Consider the following 17,640-nt stretch of genomic DNA (forward strand, 5'->3'; position numbering starts at 1 on the left):
TCAGGATTCTGGGCTGGAGAAGCCACTGTCTGGACCCTGCAGGCTCAGCAGAAGAACTGGAAGGGAGAGGGGTTCTCAGAGGGACCATTTCTGCAAAGCAGCCTGCATTTCCTGGCAGGATGTCCTGCGCCAAAGGGGAACCTGCAGCAGCCTGGCTGTCAGCAACTGCGAGAACAGCCAAGAAGGGGAAGCTGGTCTTGCCGTCTGTGTGCCTGTCAGCTGCCTGCCTGCCTGGCAGCTCCCTGCGGGGGGGGGGGGGGGCGCCAACCAGCCTCTGCCCTGCCATGGCACTTTTGCAAGCAGTGCACTCCCTCCCACCCCGCAATGCACAGCTTGCCACCAACTGGGGTTACATCAGCAGACAAAAAACCAGGCCACTTGACAGGCCTGTGACTTGCCCAGTGTGGCTCCAGGTCTTCTATGACACCCACTCCTCTGCCCCCTTTGTCCACCTGCCCATGCCCCTGGGGGGGGGGGAAGGAGAGCTCTTAAGGTGCTCCTGCATATGGCAAGGGGAGCGAGGGGGGGGGGCTTCCTGGCCTGCCAGAGCCTCGCAATCTGTGGCTGCACCTCCTGACACACTTTGTCCACGTTGGTGGGGGCACTTGGCCCCCTCCCCCCATGCAGATGGGAAGTGGGGAGCAGGGAAGAGGCTGCATTTAAAAAGGCAAAACAGGAAGTGGGTGGGTGGGTGAGTTGGGGTCTCCTTCCTTCAGTCAGGAACAGCCTTGCTGGGCTTCCTCCAAGCAGCCATTTGTTTGTTGCTATTTTTCAGGCTTTGTGTTGCGTCTTCTGCCTCAGGCTCTCCCAAGGGAGGAGGATCCCCCCCCCCAGGCTGTCTGCAATTGTGGAAGCCAGTGGGGGCTGCTGCTTGTCCTCCTCAAGCGCCCCTGAGCCAGGCAAGCCAGAGCAGGTTCAGGGGAAGGGAGCAGCCGGCCCAGAACAGGAAGCGCAGGGGGGGGGGGGGGAAGGACAGCGGCAGAGAAGCACACTGGCTCCAGCACAGCAGCTGCCCTGCCCCCCCCCCCCACCTGAGGGGCCCTTTGGCCAAAAGGTCCTGTAGCCCAGAGAGTGAGTGGCCAAAGCCAGATTTCCTGAGTTTTAACAAGAGCCCCTTTTGGGGTTAAGAGTGCACCTAAGCATGGACAGAGTGCTTCTCGCTGCAGTCACACCTCTTGAACATGGGACAGGGCTCCCAGGGCAGCTGACGTGGCCACAACACAATTTTCCCATTGGAATCTGGGAACTGGGGAAGGGCTGAGGGGCACGGCAGGCTGGCCCTCTTCTCAAAGGGGCCCTTGGGGGCGCTCCCAGTGTCTCTCCCCCCCCCCCGCCCCGCTCAGATGGCTCCTGGGCAGGTACCTGAGGATGTGGAGCTTGCGTGGCGCCAGGCCTGGGCCAGCTGCCATCCAGAAGGGGCCACTGGCATCCTCCCGTTGCGCGGTTGGGCCATCTCCGCAGGCGGAAGTAAGCAGAGCGGGGTTGAGGAGCCTCTCCTGGGCATCGCATTTCACGCACACTGCAAGGGCAGAAGGCAGCAGGTCTAAGGGGGCGCAGGGCATGCTCTGCCAAGCCATGGCAGCTGGGGACCCCTCCAGCTGCCAAGGACCCAGAGCCACTGCCAGCCAGAGCGGGCAGGACTGCCTGCCCAGGATGAATCTCAGGGCAGAGGGCGAGGGCTGTGCCAAGGACTGGAGAGGTCAGGTTTGTGTCTTTGGGCCGATGTCCAGGGCAGAAGACCCTTGGAGAGGCTGCCCTGGCCTGGTACAGCTCCAGGCGGGGGACGGGGCAGGGGGCAGCTCAGCCTGGGGCCTTGGGCACAGCCACCGCCAGGCCCCGTCCAAATTCAAGGCACCACTCTTGGCATTTAATGCCCCCAAGGACTCTCCCCTCACAGACTACAGCACCAACACTCTGGAACTCAGTGCCGATGGGAACGATGCTAGCACTTTTGCTGCAGCACTTTGGAGACCTAATTATTATTATCATTTGCTTCAGTAAGCTTACCCATGTATGTAAATTTGATATTGTCAGAGCTGCTTGAAGATCCTAGCTCACAGAGGATCACGCTAGCCAGCGATCATTAAGTAAAAGTCTTTATTGAATTACAGTTTCCATTCTCACGCTGCTGCGCGCAAACTCTACGTCTAGTAGCTAGATCGGCGAAGCTCCGTCTGAGTCTCCGCCCCGTGTGCACCAACTTAATATCCTAGCCTTGCTCCACCTTTTCCGCCTGACTGTCCTCCTCTGGGTCCCTCTACCCCCCGGGGCTTCTTCCTTCCGGGATTCTTCTGACGCTGACCCGGACCCTCCTGCCTCCTTGCGCCGGGCTTTAGGACCTGGTTCCCTTTCGGGGCTGCTTACTGCGCCGCCTTCCTCTGCATTTGAACTTGGCGCGCGCGCCCAACCTTCCACTTTCCTCTTAACCGTTTCTTCGCTCCCCGATGGAGGCGTGGCCACTCCTGACTCCTGCCCTCCCTCCTGTGGTGAGCTGCCAGCGCTTCCCCCCTGGCTCCCTTTCTCTTCCCTGCTTCCTGGCGGTGACGCTGGTCCCGATTTCCAGCTGCTCCCCCCTGAGTCCCCTCTGGCTCTATCTTCCTGGGGTGCCCCCCTAGACTCCCCCCTTGCCCTGGCCACTGGTGCTCCTTTCTGTGAATCCTCTGATTCACTGGAAAGACTGGGAGATCTCGGGTCGTCGTCATCACTCATCTTTTCTTCTGCCTCCTCCCCTTCGCTCTCTGTCTCCTCCCTTGCCCGTGCCTCTGCTCCTAAACCCCTGACATCCATCCCCCCCTCGAAGCCCCCCAGTCCCCCCTCCCCTCCTTCCGGTGCTGGAGCTGGGGGCTGCTGTTGCAAAGGGACGAACGTCGGATATCGGTCGCTTCCCGTGGCGGGCCTCCATCTGAACTCTTCCGGGTCTTCCTCCCTGCTCTCGTCGACGACGGTCACCTCCGCTTCCATCTCTGTGCCGCCGTGCTCGAAACCAGGGTCGTCCCCGAAAATGTCCATGTCCGTCTCTCCCTCACTTCCTCCTGGCGGCGTTGCTCGTCCTGAGCAGTCCAGCCACTTTCTGCGGAACTGCTCCTCTGGCCTATCGTCCCACCAATACGAGGGTTCTGAGACAGATCCCGAGGGTGACCCCTCCGGGGAACGGACGTCTCGTGTTGGTTCCTCGTCCGAGTCGAACCCCCGGAACGTGCTGGCCGAAAGCGTGGGCGTGAAAAGCCAGTCGTCGAAAAAGTCTGCTGGCATAGGTCTATGTGGGAAGAGGGCATGAAACTCGTCTTTGAGCAGAGGTTCGTCTAAGGCGTATCCCGGCACCCAGCTGTTCGCACTGGCCGGGGTGCCCTCCTTGGCGAGAAAGTATTCTACCCCCTCTTCCCCCCATCTGGAGTCCAAAATCTCCGTGACTTCGTTGATGCGTTCCTTCTGTGCTGCTCCCGCGTGCCCTGTTCTGTCTCTGGCCGGACTCGGCGCCGTTCCGGGTTCCTGGAACCTGTGCGGTGCCTTGTAGGGAGTGAGCACCGATCTGTGGAATACCGGATGCATTCTGGAACCCTCCGGAAGTGCCAGTCTGAAAGCTACCGGGTTGACCTGCTCTTCGACTTGGTAGGGCCCCAGTTGTTTATGCCCTAGTTTCTTCTTGGCCAACGACCTGGCCGGCACTGCGTGGGCCGCTAACCAAACCCAGTCTCCCACGTGGAGCTCTTCTCCAACCCTTCTGTGCTTGTCTGCTTGTACCTTGTATGCGTGCTTGGCCAGCTCCAGGTGGCGCCTCAGCTGATCGTGGACTTCCTGCAGCTCCGACGCGAACGCATCTGCTGTCTGCGGCTCCCCCTCCCCCATTCTTTCCAGGCCCGGGAAGGTTCTGGGGTGCCTCCCGTTGTTGGCGAAGAACGGCGTGACCCCCGTGGATACGTGCTTCGTGTTGTTGTAGGCGAACTCTGCAAGCGGCAGGTAATCCACCCACGTCGCAGGCTGTTGATTTGCATAACATCTCAGGTACTGCTGCATGATGGCATTGACCCGCTCCGCTTGCCCGTTGGTCTGCGGGTGTCTCGCCGACGCCAGGTTGATCTTGACGTTCAGGAAGCCCATCAGCTTCTGCCAGAAGTTCGAGATGAACTGCCGCCCGCGGTCGGACAGAATAGACCGTGGCAGACCGTGAACCTTGAACACGTGGTCTATGAACAGTTTGGCGGTTTGCTCCGCCGTGGCCACCTTAGCACACGGAATGAAATGCGCCATCTTGGAAAACAGGTCCACCACCACCAGCACTGCCGTCTTGCCCCTTGAGCTGGGCAGATCCGTGACAAAGTCCAGGGCCACCCTTTCCCAAGGTTCGACCGGAGTTTGCAGCGGCTCCAACAGTCCGGCCGGCGGTTTGTGCACTGGTTTGGCCCTCTGGCAGGTGTCACACCTCGCCACGTAGTCTGCGACCTCCCCTCTCATTCCAGGCCACCAGAAATCCCTGGCTACTAATTCCACCGTCTTCTCCTTGCCAAAGTGCCCGGCCGTGGGCGCGTCGTGCAGCTGCTGCAGCACCTTGGCTCGAAGTTCGTCTCCCGGCACGTAGATGGCCCCTTTACGGATGAGCAATCCATCTCTTAGCTGGAAACCGTCGGCCGCTGCCTTGCCCCTTTGCACCTCTGCCATATTTGCTTGTGCGAAGGAGTCCCCCTGCAACGCTCGCCGCACTGCCTCTAGGTCCACGGTCGCCGCGGCGCACGCCCACACTGTCGGTGCGAAGATGTGCATGGCGGCCGCTGGTGTTGCGTCCTCCAGATACTGTGGCTTACGGGAGAGAGCGTCTGCCATGATGTTGGTGTCCCCCGGGACATACTCTATTCGGAAGTCGAAGTTCGCAAAGAACTCAGCCCAACGTATCTGCCTCTGGTTCAGGAACTGTGCCGTGCGCCAGTGCTCTAGATTCTTGTGGTCCGTGCAAACCTGCACCGTGTGCTTGGCGCCGATCAGAAAGTGCCTCCACGCCTTGAACGCTGCATGAATTGCCAGCAACTCCCTGTCCCATATGGTGTAGTTCTGCTCGGACTTGCTGAGCTTCCTGGAGTAAAACGCTCCCGGTCGCCACACCCCCTGCGGGTCTTTCTGCAGCAGGACCGCCCCCACGGCTCTGTCCGAAGCGTCTGTCTCCACCCTCATCGGCTTGCTGGGGTTGACATGAAGCAGCTGCTCTTCCGACGCGAAGAGACGCTTGAGTGCCTGAAAGGACTGCTCCGCCTGCTCTGTCCAAATGAACTTCTTTTTCTTGGAGCTAAGCGTGTCAGTGATGGCCGCCGTCTGCATCGCGAAGCCCTTGATAAACTTGCGATAGAAGTTCGCAAAGCCGACAAACCGTTGGACCTCCTTCCGGTTGCGCGGGCTCTTCCAATCCAACACCGCTCGAACCTTGGCGCTGTCCATGGCGAGCCCCTTGTCAGACAGCTTGTAGCCCAGAAAATCCACCTCCGTCACGTCAAATTGGCACTTCTCCAGCTTGGCGTAGAGCCTATGTTGCTTTAGCCTGCTCAGCACTTCCTTGACGTGCTTGTCATGCTCCTGCTGCGACTCCGAAAAGATCAGGATGTCATCTAAGAAACAGACGCACGTCTTGTAGAGAAGTCCCGCCAACACGTGATGCATAAATGCTTGAAAAACGTGGGAGCCATTTTGCAATCCAAAAGGCATAACTCTATATTCGTAGGTCCCCAGGGGCGTGAACATGGCTGTCTTCCACTCATCACCCTCCCGCATGCGAATGAGGTTGTACGCCCCCCGCAGGTCCAACTTGGTGAACACTCTGCCCTTCCGTACCTTCGCGAGGAGGTCGTCAATTCGGGGCATGGGGAAGTCCGATGGCCTAGTCACACTGTTCAAAATCCTGTAATCCACTACGAGTCTCTTTTGGGGCGTGTCCCGCTTCTTAACAAAGAATACGGGACTGCCCCCCACTGCCTTGGACTCCCGGATGAAGCCGCGCTGCAAATTATGATCAATGAACTCCTTGAGTTCTTGCAGTTCGTCCTCTGACATGGAATACAGTTTCCCTTTAGGCAGCGCCGCCCCCGGCAGCAGGTCAATTTTGCAGTCATATGGTCTGTGAGGGGGTAGCCTGTCTGCCTCCTTCTCGCAGAAAACTTCCAAAAATTCAGCGTACTTGTGGGGAATCGCTTGCAGCGTGCCTAGCAGCAGCTGTGACTCCTCTTCCTCTCCTTCCTGCCTGGGCACGATGCAGTGTTCAGCACAAAAGGAAGAGCCGAAGGTCAGCTGCCTCTGGTACCAAGCCATCGTTGGGCTGTGCTTGTCCAGCCAACTCATGCCCAATACAACGGGCGTGTCAGATAGTTGAGTGACGTTGAAGCTGATGATTTCTCTGTGATTCCCAAGTCGCATCACCATTGGTGGCGTCTGCTTCACCACTTGCCCCCCGAGCAGCTCCCTGCCATCCACCGTGACAACCTGCAGGGGCAGTGTGGCCGGCAGCAACTGCACAGCGTGCCTGTCGACAAAGTCCTGCCCTATAAAGTCCGCATTGCTGCCTGAGTCGATGGTGATTGGCACGTCTATGGTGATTCCATTGGGCAGCTGGAGAGATGCTGTGAGCCTCACTACTGGTTTGGGCGGGAGGGGGTTCACGGGCTGTAAAATCTCTGGGGACTGCGTCACTAACACGTCTGGCTGGGCCCCAGTGCCTCTTCCTCCAGCCAGACTGCGTCGTTTCCCTGCTGTGGTCCTCCTTGCTGCGTTGCTGCAGTCACCATTGCTGAGGCTGCAGTGAGCTTGTGGGGCCTCTGGGGACACTCTTTTGCCATATGCCCTGGTTCCTCACAGACGTAACACTTCCTGTTCCCTCTAGGAGGCTTCGCTTTCACTGCTGCCGGTGCTAGGGCTCTGGTTGCTGACTGAGCCCTTGCACCTCCAACCTCCATAGGTTCGGCTCCTCCTCCTGGCGGAGGCGTGGATTGCGCCCGCGCTGCTTCTCTGGGAAGGAAGGAGGGGCCCCCGGCTGGTTCGCGCCCTCCACGCCCTTCTTCCCTGCTCCACGGACGTCCTTCCAGCCTCACCCCCACTGCCAGTGCCCTCTGAACGACCTCCTGGGTGGTTCGGGGTCTCTCCCCCCTCGCGATCTCATCTTTAATCGAGTTGTGCCGCCCCTCCCAAAAGAGGTCTCTTACAGGAGCCGAATCTCTGTCCCATTCCAGGGCACTGACCAAGGCGAAAAAGCGGGCATGATACTGCCTGACGCTGGCCCTCCCTTGTCTCAGCCCATGCACCTCCTTCCGTGCAAGATCCACGTCAATACTTGATAAAAAGCACCCATCCATTGCTTTAATAAAGGCATCCGCATTCTGGAGCGCCGGATCCTTATCTCTCCATAAATTGCGTAGCCATGCTTTCGCATCCCCATGCAAATGAGACATGATGAACCCCACTCTCTCTTGTTCATCTCTAAAGTCTTTATGCAGCAGTTGCAGTGCGCACAGTACGTCGGCTCTAAAGTTGGGATACTGTTGCAGGTTCCCATCGAAGTGAGAGACTAGCCCGCCTGTCCGTCTCGCCAACCCAATTCCCTCCTGCCGGGGTGTCTGCTTTGTCAGCACGTCTAACCTGACCTGGAGATCCCTGCAGGCGGCAGCTGCCTCCTCCTCTCTCTTCCTGGATGCGAGAACCTCGGCGTTCAGTTGTGCCACTGCTTTTCTGAGGTCCTCTACCTGCTGCTCAGCCGTCATGTCGTCTGCCGTTCGTGAGCTCGCTAGTAGGCACCTGTTTCTCTCCCCTCCTCGAGGCTGTAGATGCCCACAATGACGAGACGGAGCTTACTGTCAGAGCTGCTTGAAGATCCTAGCTCACAGAGGATCACGCTAGCCAGCGATCATTAAGTAAAAGTCTTTATTGAATTACAGTTTCCATTCTCACGCTGCTGCGCGCAAACTCTACGTCTAGTAGCTAGATCGGCGAAGCTCCGTCTGAGTCTCCGCCCCGTGTGCACCAACTTAATATCCTAGCCTTGCTCCACCTTTTCCGCCTGACTGTCCTCCTCTGGGTCCCTCTACCCCCCGGGGCTTCTTCCTTCCGGGATTCTTCTGACGCTGACCCGGACCCTCCTGCCTCCTTGCGCCGGGCTTTAGGACCTGGTTCCCTTTCGGGGCTGCTTACTGCGCCGCCTTCCTCTGCATTTGAACTTGGCGCGCGCGCCCAACCTTCCACTTTCCTCTTAACCGTTTCTTCGCTCCCCGATGGAGGCGTGGCCACTCCTGACTCATGCCCTCCCTCCTGTGGTGAGCTGCCAGCGCTTCCCCCCTGGCTCCCTTTCTCTTCCCTGCTTCCTGGCGGTGACGCTGGTCCCGATTTCCAGCTGCTCCCCCCTGAGTCCCCTCTGGCTCTATCTTCCTGGGGTGCCCCCCTAGACTCCCCCCTTGCCCTGGCCACTGGTGCTCCTTTCTGTGAATCCTCTGATTCACTGGAAAGACTGGGAGATCTCGGGTCGTCGTCATCACTCATCTTTTCTTCTGCCTCCTCCCCTTCGCTCTCTGTCTCCTCCCTTGCCCGTGCCTCTGCTCCTAAACCCCTGACAGATATGTATTCAAATATATGGTTTTATTTTTTCAAAACCATTGGGTTTATTTAAATTTTGATTCTTTTTTTACGTCAGCTTCCTTGTAACATTTCATTGTATCAGTCATTATAGTACGTGTGTGTATTTATTTGTGTAAATAAGAATTTCATTTATGAGTGGCTTCCCATGAGGGGTGCCGAAGCAACTTACTATGCAATAATTTATATGAAACAAATACGGAAATAGCAAGAACAACTGCACACAGGGAAACAATTTAAAAAACCAAAACATTTGTAAATGTAAAGGGAGTTTAGAATACTGGACAAACACTGAATGGGACAGAGATGTTTAGCAGGGGAGGCAAGAGACGAGGGCACCCGTCTCTCTCCCACAACAGCAAGGGGTCCCAAAGGGTAGGTGCTGGGTGTGGTGTCAGCAGGCTCACAGAAGCAGGGAATCGTAAAGTTGGAGAGACTCCCTGAAGAGGAAGCTTTCGGTCTGGGTGAAGAAGCAACACAGGAATCCCATTGGCTCACACTTACCCGGGCAGCTCTGGGCTGCAGTAGGGGGGCAGAGCGCTCCAGCGGGCAGGAGGAGGTGGAGGTGCTCCTGGTCTGGGCTGTGGTCGTGGAACCAGCCCTTGAAGAAGGTCTCCAGGGCCACCACATCATTCTCCACAGTCTGGAGGTCAAGGACTGCGCCCAGGGTCACAGCGCTCTCTGCAGGGAGAGGAAAGGAGCCCCATCTGCACATGCCTGGGTATCCCCCCCCCCCAACAATGGCTCAGCCTGGGCATCCCAACAGGTTCCTGCCACCCCCCAGAACAAGGAGACAGCTCCCTTAGAGCAGGCCCCCTGCCCGAAGCCCACAGCTCCTGGAGGGTCAGCGTGTCCTTTGAGTGCCCCACTCCCAGGCCTCAGGAGGAAAGGAGCTGCCAGCCTGGCCAGCCCATCCTGTGCCACCCTCCAGGGCCATGAGCTGCCTGCGTTCTAAGTCATCCCACTTGGTGGCTGCCGTCTCTGCCTCTTCTGGGGGCCAAATCTGTGCTTCGTGTCCTGAGCCTCCCAGCCTCCAGCTTCCTTGGAGGCCTCTGGTTCCAGCCTTGTGAAACGCTCTCGCTCCACTTTCTCCGCACCAGGTACCCTCCTATAAGCTATCAGGTCCCCCTCCTCCCCCAAAGCCTTACTGTTTTTCTGAACAGCCTCCTCCTCCGAACATGAGAAGCGCCCGCTGGATCAGGCCCGTGCCCATCTAGTCCAGCACCCTGTTCTCGCAGGGGCCAAGGGGATGCCCCAAGGGACCTGGGCGCAAGAGCAGGACTCTGCCCCCTCCTGGGCTTTCTGGCATTCACAGGCCTGGCTGTCTCCGAGGGTAAAGGCAGAGCAGAGCCCTGGCCAGCCCTCTCCTCCTAGGAGGGTCACTCCAGCCCAGGGATCACGTTGGCTGCCCTTTCCCGGGCCAAATGTTGTCTCTTATTGCAGCTCTGCTCTATCTTTTCTGAGGGGGACAAGAGGAACTGCCCAGAGTAGGCCAAGCACAGATGCAAAACATTTAGGAAGCACTTTGAATGGTGTCAGGGGTTCAGGAGCAGAGGCAAGGGCAAGGGAGGAAACAGAGAGCGAGGGGGAGGAGGCAGAAGAAAAGATGAGTGATGACGATGACCCGAGATCTCCGAGTCTTTCCAGTGAATCAAGATTCACAGAAAGGAGCACCAGTGGCCAGGGCAAGGGGGGAGCCTAGGGGGACACCCCAGGAAGATAGAGCCAGAGGGGACTCAGAGGAGAGCAGTTGGAAATCGGGACCAGCGTCACAGCCAGAGAGCAGGGAAGAGGAAGAGCGCCAGAGATCAAGCGCTGGCAGCTCGCAACAGGGGGGAGGGCACGAGTCAGGAGTGGCCACACCTCCATCGGGGAGCGAAGAAACGGTCAGACGGAAAGTGGAAGGTTGGGCGCGCGCGCCAAGTTCAAATGCACAGGAAAGTGACGCAGTAGGCAGCCAGGAAAGGGAGCCAGGTCCTAAAGCCCGGCGCAAGGAGACAGGGAGTTCCGGGGGGTCGGCGTCAGAAGAATCCCGGAAGGAAGAGACCCCGGGGGGCAGAGGGACCCAAAGGAGAACAGTCAGGCGGAAAAGGTGGAGCAGGGCTAGGATATTAAGTTGGTGCACAAGGGGCGGAGACTCAGACGGAGCTTCGCCGATCTAGTCACTAGACGTAGAGTTGCACGCAGCAGCTTGAGAATGGAAACTGTAACTCAATAAAGACTTTTACTTAATGACCGCTGGCTAGCGTGATCCTCTGTGAGCTAGGATCTTGAAGCAGCTCTGACAGTAAGCTCCGTCTCCAAATTGTGGGCATCTACAGCCTCGAGGAGAGGAGAGAAGCAGGTGCCTACTAGCTAGCTCACGAACGGCAGACAACATGACGGCTGAGCAGCAGATAGAGGAACTCAGAAAAGCAGTGTCACAACTGAATGCCGAGGCTCTCGCATCCAGGAAGAGAGAGGAGGAGGCAGCTGCCGCCTGCAGGGATCTCCAGGTCAGGTTGGACATGCTTACGAAGCAAGGGCAACTGACACCCAGACAGGAGGGAATTGGGTTGGCGAGACGAACAGGCGGTCTGGTCTCTCACTTCGATGGGAACCTGCAGCAGTACCCCAACTTTAGAGCAGATGTAATGTGCGCACTGGAACTGCTGAAAAAAGACTTTAGAGATGAGCAAGAGAAAGTGGGGTTCATCATGTCCCATTTGCATGGGGAAGCTAAAGCATGGCTGCGCAATTTGTGGAGGGATAAGGATCCGGCGCTCCAAAATGCGGATGCCTTTATTAAAGCGATGGATGGGTGTTTTTTATCAAGCATTGACGTGGATCTTGCTCGGCAGCAGATACATGGACTGAAACAAGGAAGGGCCAGCGTAAGGCAGTATCATGCCCGCTTTTTCGCTTTGGTCAGTGCTCTGGAATGGGACAGGGATTCGGCTCCTGTAAGAGACCTGTTTTGGGAGGGATTGCACGGCTCTGTGAAAGATGAAATTGCGAGGGGGGAGAGACCCCGGACCACGCAGGAGATCGTTCAGAGGGCGCTAGCCGTGGGGGTGCGGCTGGAAGAACGTCCGTGGAGCAGGGACGAAGGGCGTGGAGGGCGCGAACCAGCCAGGGGCTCCTCCTTCCTTCCCAGAGAAGCAGCGCGTGCGCAATCCACGCCTCCGCCAGGAGGAGGGGTGGAACCTATGGAGGTTGGAAGTGCAAGGGCTCAGTCAGCAGCCAGAGCCCTAGCACCGACAACAGTGAAAGCGAAGCCTCCTAGAGGGAACAGGAAGTGTTACATCTGCGAGGATCCAGGGCATATGGCGAAAGAGTGTCCCCGGAGGCTCCACAAGCACACTGCAGCCTCAGCAATGGTAACTGCAGCAACGCAACAAGGAGGACCACAGCAGGGAAACGACGATGTCTGGCTGGAGGAAGAGGCACTGGGGCCCAGCCAGACGTGTCAATGAAGAAGTCCCCGGAGATTTCACAGCCCATGGACCCCCTCCCGCCCAAACCAGTAGTGAGGCTCACCGCATCGCTCCAGCTGCCCAATGGAATCACCATGGACGTGCCGCTCACCATTGACTCGGGAAGCAATGCGGACTTTATAGGGCAGGACTTTGTCGACCGGCACGCTATACAGTTGCTGCCGGCCACGCTGCCCCTGCAGGTGGTCACGGTGGATGGCAGAGAGCTGCTAGGGGGGCAAGTGGTGAAGCAGACGCCACCAATGGTGATGCGCCTTGGGAATCACAGGGAAATCATCAGCTTCAACGTCACTCAACTATCGGACACGCCCATTGTATTGGGCATGAGTTGGCTGGACAAGCACAGCCCAACGCTGGCTTGGTACCAGAGGCAGCTGACCTTCGGCTCTTCCTTTTGTGCTGAACACTGCATCGTGCCCCGGCAGGAAGGAGAGGAAGAGGAGTCACAGCTGCTGCTAGGCACGCTGCAAGCGATTCCCCACAAGTACGCGGAATTTTTGGAGGTTTTCTGCGAGAAGGAGGCAGACAGGCTACCCCCCCACAGACCATATGACTGCAAAATTGACCTGCTGCCGGGGGCGGCGCTGCCCAAAGGGAAGCTGTATTCCATGTCTGAGGACGAACTGCAGGAACTCAAAGAGTTCATAAATCATAATTTGGAGCGCGGTTTCATCCGGGAGTCCAAGGCAGCGGGGGGCAGTCCTGTATTCTTTGTTAAGAAGCGGGACACGCCCCAAAAAAGACTTGTGGTGGACTATCACATCTTAAACAGTGTGACCAAGCCATCGGACTTCCCCATGCCCCGAATCGACGACCTCCTCGCAAAGGTACGGAAGGGCAGCGTGTTCACCAAGTTAGACCTGCGAGGGGCGTACAACCTCATTCGCATGCGGGAAGGAGATGAGTGGAAGACAGCCATGTTCACGCCTCTGGGCACCTACGAATATAGAGTTATGCCTTTTGGATTGCAAAATGGCTCCCACGTTTTTCAAGCGTTCATGCATCACGTGTTGGCGGGGCTCCTCTACAAGACGTGCGTCTGTTTCTTAGATGACATCCTGATCTTTTCGGAATCGCAGCAGGAGCATGACAGACACGTCAAAGAAGTGCTAAGCAGGCTACAGCAGCATAGGCTCTACGCCAAGCTGGAGAAGTGCCAATTCGACGTGACGGAGGTGGATTTTCTGGGCTACAAGTTGTCTGACAAGGGGCTCGCCATGGACAGCGCCAAGGTTCGAGCGGTGTTGGACTGGAAGAGCCCACGCAACCGGAAGGAGGTCCAGCGGTTTGTCGGCTTCGCGAACTTCTATCGCAAGTTTATCAAAGGCTTCGCTATGCAGACAGCGGCCATCACGGACACGCTTAGCTCCAAGAAAAAGAAGTTCATCTGGACAGAGCAGGCGGAGCAGTCCTTTCAGGCACTCAAGCGTCTCTTCGCGTCGGAAGAGCAGCTGCTGCATGTCGACCCCAGCAGGCCGATGAGGGTGGAGACAGACGCCTCGGACAGAGCCGTGGGGGCAGTCCTGCTGCAGAAAGACCCGCAGGGGGTTTGGAGGCCGGGAGCGTTTTACTCCAGGAAGCTCAGCAAGTCCGAGCAGAACTACACCATCTGGGACAGGGAGTTGCTCGCCATTCATGCTGCATTCAAGGCGTGGAGGCACTTCCTGATCCTGATCGGAGCCAAGCACACGGTGCAGGTCTGCACGGACCACAAGAATCTGGAGCACTGGCGCACGGCACAGTTCCTGAACCAAAGGCAGATACGTTGGGCTGAGTTCTTTGCGAACTTCAACTTCCGAATAGAGTACGTCCCGGGGGACACCAACATCATGGCGGACGCTCTCTCTCGTAAGCCACAATATCTGGAGGACGCCAAGCCAGCAGCCGCCATGCACATCTTCGCACCAACGGTGTGGGCGTGCGCTGCGGCAACAGTGGACCTGGAGGCGGTGCGACGAGCGTTGCAGGATGACTCCTTCGCGCAAGCAAAGATGGCAGAGGTGCACAGGGGCACGGCAGCGACCGACGAGTTCCAGCTGAGAGATGGATTGCTCATTTGTAAAGGGGCCATCTACGTGCCGGGAGACGAACTTCGCGCCAAGGTACTGCAGCAGCTGCACGACGCGCCCACTGCCGGGCACTTTGGCAAGGAGAAGACGGTGGAATTAGTCGCCAGGGACTTCTGGTGGCCCGGAATGAGAGGGGAGGTCGCGGACTACGTGGCGAGGTGTGACACCTGCCAGAGGGCCAAACCGGTGCACAAACCGCCGGCCGGACTGTTGGAACCGCTGCAAACTCCGGTCGAACCATGGGAGAGAGTGGCCCTGGACTTTGTCACGGATCTGCCCAGCTCGAGGGGAAAGACGGCCGTGCTGGTGGTGGTGGACTTGTTCTCCAAGATGGCACATTTCATTCCGTGTGCTAAGGTGGCCACGGCGGAGCAAACCGCCAAACTGTTCATAGACCACGTGTTCAAGGTTCACGGTCTGCCACGGTCTATTCTGTCCGACCGGGGGCGACAGTTCATCTCAAATTTCTGGCAGAAGCTGATGGGCTTCCTGAACGTCAAGATCAACCTGGCGTCGGCGAGACACCCGCAGACCAACGGGCAGGCGGAGCGGGTCAATGCCATCATGCAGCAGTACCTGAGATGTTATGCGAATCAACAGCCTGCGACGTGGGTGGATTACCTGCCGCTCGCCGAGTTTGCCTACAACAACACGAAGCACGTGTCCACGGGGGTCACGCCGTTCTTCGCCAACAACGGGAGGCACCCCAGAACCTTCCCGGGACTGGAAAGAATGGGGGAGGGGGAGCCGCAGACAGCAGATGCGTTCGCGTCGGAGTTGCAGGAGGTCCACGATCAGCTGCGGCGGCACCTGGAGCTGGCCAAACATGCATACAAGGTGCAAGCGGACAAACACAGAAGGGTTGGCGAAGAGATCCATGTGGGAGACTGGGTCTGGTTAGCAGCCCACGCAGTGCCGGCCAGGTCGTTGGCCAAGAAGAAACTAGGGCATAAGCAACTGGGGCCCTACCAAGTCGAAGAGCAGGTCAACCCGGTGGCTTTCAGGCTGGCACTTCCGGAGGGTTCCAGAATGCATCCGGTGTTCCACAGATCGGTGCTCACTCCCTACAAGGCACCGCACAGGTTTCAGGAACCCGGAACGGCACCGAGTCCGCTCAGAGAAGGAACCGGGCACGCGGGAGTGGCACAGGAGGAACGCATCAACGAAGTCACGGAGATTTTGGACTCCAGATGGGGGGAAGAAGGGGTGGAATACCTTCTCGCCAAGGAGGGCACCCCGGCCAGTGCGAACAGCTGGGTGCCGGGCTACGCCTTGGACGAACCTCTGCTCAAAGACGAGTTTCATGCCCTCTTCCCACATAGACCAATGCCAGCAGACTTTTTCGACGACTGGCTTTTCACGCCCACGCTTTCTGCCAGCACGTTCCGGGGGTTCGACTCGGACGAGGACCCGATACGAGACGCCCGTTCCCCGGAGGGGTCACCCTCGGGATCTGCCTCAGAACCCTCGTATTGGTGGGACGATAGACCAGAGGAGCAGTGGCGCAGGAAGTGGCTGGAGGGTCCAGGACGAGCAACGCCGCCAGGAGGAAGTGAGGGAGAGACGGACATGGACTTTTTCGGGGACGACCCTGGTTTCGAGCACGGCGGCACAGAGATGCAAGTGGAGGTGACCGTCGTCGACGAGAGCAGGGAGGAAGAACCGGGAGACTTCAGATGGAGGCCCGCCACGGGAAGCGAACTGTATCCGACGTTCGTTCCTCTGACACAGCAGCACCCAGTTCCCGCACCGGAAGGAGGGGAGGGGGGAATGGGGGGCTTCGAGGGGGGGATGGATGTCAGGGGTTCAGGAGCAGAGGCAAGGGCAAGGGAGGAAACAGAGAGCGAGGGGGAGGAGGCAGAAGAAAAGATGAGTGATGACGACGACCCGAGATCTCCGAGTCTTTCCAGTGAATCAGAAGATTCACAGAAAGGAGCGCCAGTGGCCAGGGCAAGGGGGGAGCCTAGGGGGACACCCCAGGAAGATAGAGCCAGAGGGGACTCAGAGGAGAGCAGTTGGAAATCGGGACCAGCGTCACAGCCAGAGAGCAGGGAAGAGGAAGAGCGCCAGAGATCAAGCGCTGGCAGCTCGCAACAGGGGGGAGGGCACGAGTCAGGAGTGGCCACACCTCCATCGGGGAGCGAAGAAACGGTCAGACGGAAAGTGGAAGGTTGGGCGCGCGCGCCAAGTTCAAATGCACAGGAAAGTGACGCAGTAGGCAGCCAGGAAAGGGAGCCAGGTCCTAAAGCCCGGCGCAAGGAGACAGGGAGTTCCGGGGGGTCGGCGTCAGAAGAATCCCGGAAGGAAGAGACCCCGGGGGGCAGAGGGACCCAGAGGAGAGCAGTCAGGCGGAAAAGGTGGAGCAGGGCTAGGATATTAAGTTGGTGCACAAGGGGCGGAGACTCAGACGGAGCTTCGCCGATCTAGCCATTAGACGTAGAGTTGCACGCAGAAGCTTGAGAATGGAAACTGTAACTCAATAAAGACTTTTACTTAATGACCGCTGGCTAGCGTGATCCTCTGTGAGCTAGGATCTTGAAGCAGTTCTGACAAATGGTTTCACAAGACAAGAAGAACACATAAGACCACTGTGTATCTAAGGACAATTTCAAGTCCAGCAGAGACCCTGCCTGGGACTCGCATCTCTGCTGGCGAAGCTCCTTGCAGGGGGAAAGTCTCCAGCAGAGGTGATGGGGATCTGTGGGACCAGGGTGACCTTGTCCCACCTCGTCCCCCAGTGCAGACACCCCCTGGGCACTGGGGGCGAGGCCCACCAGCTGCTGCTGCAGGAATACAAGACGATGAGGCCATGGTTCCGGCCACTGCTGCTCAGAAACAGGCACCCCGCAGGGGCTGGGGTCTCTCCCTGCAGGAAGCCTGTCCCTCTCTGGAAGCAGAGCCCTAAGTGGGTGGCTGGGAGAAAGGAGAAGTGGGAATCCTGCCTGCCTGGTTAGCAACAGAGAGAGGACCAGTCACAGCTCAAGGAGGGTGGCTGGCTTAATCCGGGCTGAGCAGGGGGATCAGGCCAGCAAGGGGTGGGGGCCAAAATCTGCGCCTGAGAAGGAGGCGGCTCCGGATTAAGAACGACAGATGCCACCATCTGTCCCTCCCCAGCAGCCCCACTGAGGAGGCAGGGGGCACACAGCCCTCCCGCGCCCAGCCAGGGGGCAGCCACCCTGCAAAGGGAAGAGCCGGCAGCCCAAGCGAGGGCAGAGACAGGGTGGCCGTGCCCACTAGGGGGCAGCAGAAGGCCATTGCTAAAAATCCTGGCCCCTGGAGCCAGGCGTTCCTGAGGCTGTGCATTGTGATATTGGCGGTCTCTTTTCCCTTCCCTTCCTAGGAGCCCTAGCCTGGAATCTGCTACTTGCTGCCTCCAGCACCAGGGGCACTCTGAACTTTGTGGGGCTTCCCAGGGGCATCTGGGGGGCCAGGGTGGGGGCTGGGCAGACTGGCCGGGCCTTGGTTCTGATCCAGCAGAGCTCTGCCCCAGTCCGGTCAGG

General features: G+C 58.3%; 1 protein-coding gene across 1 annotated transcript in view; it reads right to left on the bottom strand.

Moving 5' to 3' along the window:
• Positions 1-17,640, bottom strand: part of M1AP (meiosis 1 associated protein) — a 29,071-nt gene that overhangs the window by 2,114 nt on the left and 9,317 nt on the right. The window contains exons 7-8 of the mRNA XM_081207540.1: positions 9,100-9,276; positions 1,363-1,519 (exon numbers count right to left, since the gene is read on the bottom strand). Coding sequence (XP_081063666.1) covers positions 1,363-1,519; positions 9,100-9,276 — 334 coding nt within the window. The remainder of the gene's footprint in view (positions 1-1,362; positions 1,520-9,099; positions 9,277-17,640) is intronic.

Source organism: Podarcis bocagei (assembly GCF_964188305.1).
Source record: "Podarcis bocagei genome assembly, chromosome: 9".
Classification (NCBI taxonomy): Eukaryota; Metazoa; Chordata; class Lepidosauria; order Squamata; family Lacertidae; genus Podarcis; species Podarcis bocagei.